This window comes from Macaca thibetana, chromosome 7, assembly GCF_024542745.1.
Source record: "Macaca thibetana thibetana isolate TM-01 chromosome 7, ASM2454274v1, whole genome shotgun sequence".
NCBI classification, from domain to species: Eukaryota; Metazoa; Chordata; class Mammalia; order Primates; family Cercopithecidae; genus Macaca; species Macaca thibetana.
Genome location: NC_065584.1, coordinates 6369547 through 6373333, shown reverse-complemented (window position 1 = coordinate 6373333; position 3787 = coordinate 6369547). Strand labels below are relative to the sequence as shown.

The window sequence follows — 3787 nt, the reverse complement described above, 5'->3', positions numbered from 1 at the left end:
GTGTTCATTTCAGACACTGGATTGCCCAGTTTCCAAAGTATTATTTGATTCGTTTTTTCTTTTTTATTTCTCTTCTGATATTTCTCATTACAGTGAGAATATACATAATATATCCATCTTTTTCCTGTAAAAAATTTACTTAAACTTCTTGTCAACTAACTCAAATATCTGGGTCATCTGTTAGTTTGCTTCTTTTGACTGGCTTTTTTCTTTTGATTATGAGTCACATTTTTCTGCTGCTTTGCATGCCTACTTTTGACCCCAAAAAAGCCAAACTCTGTAAAACATTTAAAGAGATTTCTTCTGAGTCTCATATTTGAGTGCCCATGTCCTGTGGCGCAGCCTCAGGAAGTCCTAAGAACATGTGCCCAAGGTGGTTGGGTTACAGCTTGGTTTTATACATTTTGGGGAGACAGAAGTTATAGGCAAAGACACACATCGGTATATGTAAAGTATATATTGGTTCAGTCTGGAAAGGCAGGACTTCTTGAAGTGAAGAAGGGTAGGGGAGCTCACAGGTCATAGCTGGATTAAAAGATTTCCTGATTGGTGATTGGTTGAAAAAGTTAAACTTTCCCTGAAGAGTTGAAGTCAGAATAAAGAAATGCTTGAGTTAAGATAAGGGGGATTGCAGAAGCCAAGGTTCTTGTTATGTAGGTGAAGCCTCCAAGTAACAGGCTTCAGAGAGAATAGATGGTAAGTGTCTACAGGACCTTAAAAGGGGTCAGACTCTCTGGAAAAGACCTAGTAAGGAAAAGAGATTCTCTACAGAATGAACATTTCCCCTACAAAAGATGGCTTTGCAGGAGCATTTCAAAATATGTTAAAGAAAATATATTTTGGGGTAAAATACTTTGGTTTCCTTCAGGGTCTATTATCTGTCATGGGATGCTATACCAGAGTCAGGTTGGAGTGGGTACAAAGAGTCTGTTTTGTTTTTCTTATGATCTCCATTGTAATGTTAATGCTGATCCATTGTGCCTTAATTCCAAAGGGGGAAGGGTATAATGGGCCATGTCTGATCTCCACTTGCTGTCATGGCCTAAACTAGTTTTTCAGATTTCTTTGGGATCCCCTTGGCCAAGAGAGGAGTCCATTCAGTTGGTTGGAGAACACATAGAATTTTATGTTTGGTTTACACTATTAATTTTTGACCATACAGAGGTGTCTCGCTAACCCTGCGCCCGACTAGCGGGCCTCTGGGAACTTGGCAGATGCAGATTAGAAATACCAGCGAGCATCATTGTTGTCTTTCTGGGAACTCATTCCCATGAGATCAGAACCTCTTCGAAAGAAGAAGAAGGTAGATCCTAAAAAAGACCAAGCAGCAAAGGAGCGCTTGAAAAGAAGGATCCGAAAACTGGAAAAGGCTAGTCAAGAGCTAATTCCTATTGAAGATTTTATTACCCCTCTAAAGTTCTTGGATAAAGCAAGACAGCGGCCTCAGGTGGAGCTCACCTTTGAGGAGACTGAGAGGAGAGCTCTGCTTCTGAAGAAGTGGTCCTTGTACAAGCAGCAAGAGCATAAGATGGAGAGGGACACCATCAGGGCCATGCTAGAAGCCCAGCAGGAAGCTCTGGAGGAACTGCGACTCGAGTCCCCAAAGCTCCATGCTGAGGCCATCAAGCGGGATCCCAACCTGTTCCCCTTTGAGAGGGAAGGGCCATGTTACACACCACCCATCCCTAACTACCAGCCCCGTGAAGGCAAGTACAGTGACGTCACCAAGGTGTACACACAAGTGGAGTTTAAGAGATAGACTTGCAGGCTGCTATCCTTAACATGCTGCCCCTGAGAGTAGGAATGACCAGGGTTCAAGTCTGCTTTCCGCAGAATCAGGCATGCTGTTAATAAATACTGGTTTAATTAAAAAAAAAAAATTTTTTTTGACCATACAATAGACATTATAGGCGATACATCATAGAAGCTCTGGATTCTATTACTTTCCTTTAAAGAGTGTTTCCCTCTTTTCTGGCAGGCAAATAAATCAGTGGCAGTCATTACTTTGGTCTGGGAGAAGCTTGCTTTAAGATTTTCAAAGGGCAAGTTCCTTCCCATTTTTCCCTTAGTCCTAGAGTGTGGTCCTTAGTCCTGGAACACGGTCCCTATACACAAGGTGTGGCTCTTCTTTGGCTTCAGTTAAAGGGATAACGTTTCAAAAATGGAACTTCAAGTTCTATCTCTCCTGAACTGGGCAGCTGATTAAATCTCTGCTTGGATGTTTCAGACTTCTAGGTGCTGCTTTTCACTGAGATTTTTAGAGTCTTTACTTATACATAAGCAGTTTAGGAGTTAGCCAAGATTTTGTAAGAGGCATTTGTATGCAGATTTGGGGATACTTCCTTCCACCCCATGACTCTCTCCTTTCTTCCCTCACTTTCAGCTTCTGTGGTTTCTCTGAACTCAGGCGTCTAATTCAGCAGCCTCTTTAGACTGTCACTCTCTGCTTGAGCTTATTCCTGCATGTGATACACACTGGATAGTGTCTCTCGGGGAAACATCATTTAAACATACATCTCATCTAATGTTTCCTTGTTCTAGGTGTCACGTCCTCTTAAGTTTCAGCCTGTTTCAGGTTGTTCTTAAATGTTCATTCAAATGGCTGTTTTTATATTTTGTCCAGAGTGTAATTATTGTCAGGAGAAAACAGAGTCTGTTACAAGCTATTCTGCCATTATTGGAGTACTCAGACTTTTACTTTAACTTAAAAAATAATTATAGACTCACAGGAGTCTGTAGGAAATTGCAAAAATAGAACACAGACTCCAATATACCCTTTTCCCAGTTGCCCTTAATGGTGCTAACTCTAGTACAGTATCAAAACAAGGGGATTGACATTGGTGCAATGCTGTTAACTAGACTACAGACCTTATTCAATTTTCACAGGCATTTATTCATGTATATGTATGTGTATGCAGTTCTGTGCAATTTGATTCCATACACAAATTTGTGTAATCACCGATTATACAAAGAAGCTCTCTTGTGCTGCCCCTTTCATACAACCGACTCACATAACTATTCACTATTCAAGCAGTTTGCACAACCCATTCCATTTCTGTCTGCTGGGAAGCACTAGCAAGTTCTCCATTTCTGTATCTTTGTTATTGTTAAGTGTTACATAAAAGGAATCATATAGTATGAAGATTTTGAGATTGACTTTATACATAAAATACAATGCTCTGGACATCCATTCTGGTTGGTGTATGTACCAACAGTTCATTCCTTTCTTTCTTTCTCTTCTCTTTTTGAAATTTTTGAATTTCTAACAATAAACTTTTAATTTTAGAACAGTTTTAGATTTACAGAATTATTCTAAAGATAGTACAGAGAGTTGCCATATACCCACACCCAATTTCCCCGTGTTTTTGACATCTTATACTAGTATGATATTAATGAACCACTATTGATATGTTATTTTATTTATTTATTTATTTATTTGTTTGTTTGTTTATTTAAAGACAGAATTTCACTCTTGTTGCCCAGGCTGGAGTGCATTGGTGTGATCTCAGCTCACTGCAACCAGGTTCAAGTGTTTCTCCTGCCTCGGACTCCCGAGTAGCTGGGGTTACAGGTGTGCGCCAACACACCTGGCTAATTTTGTATTTTTAGTAGAGACAGGGTTTCACCATGTTGGCCAAGCTGGTCTCAAACTTCTGACTTCAGGTGATCCACCTGCCTCGGCCTCCCAAAGTGCTGGGATTCCAGGCGTGAGCCACCGCACCTGGCCTGATATGCTATTGTTGATTCGAGTCTGTAGTTTATTTGTATGCTTTCTATTTAAAAGTGA

General features: G+C 40.3%; 1 protein-coding gene across 1 annotated transcript; it reads left to right on the top strand.

The window, feature by feature from the left end:
* The first annotated feature begins 1167 nt into the window (after positions 1 to 1167).
* Positions 1168 to 1867, top strand: LOC126958446 (39S ribosomal protein L40, mitochondrial-like). The gene has a single exon (XM_050796770.1). The coding sequence runs from the start codon at positions 1271 to 1273 to the stop codon at positions 1757 to 1759; it is 489 nt and encodes a 162-aa protein (XP_050652727.1). The 5' UTR covers positions 1168 to 1270; the 3' UTR covers positions 1760 to 1867.
* The last annotated feature ends 1920 nt before the right edge of the window (positions 1868 to 3787 follow it).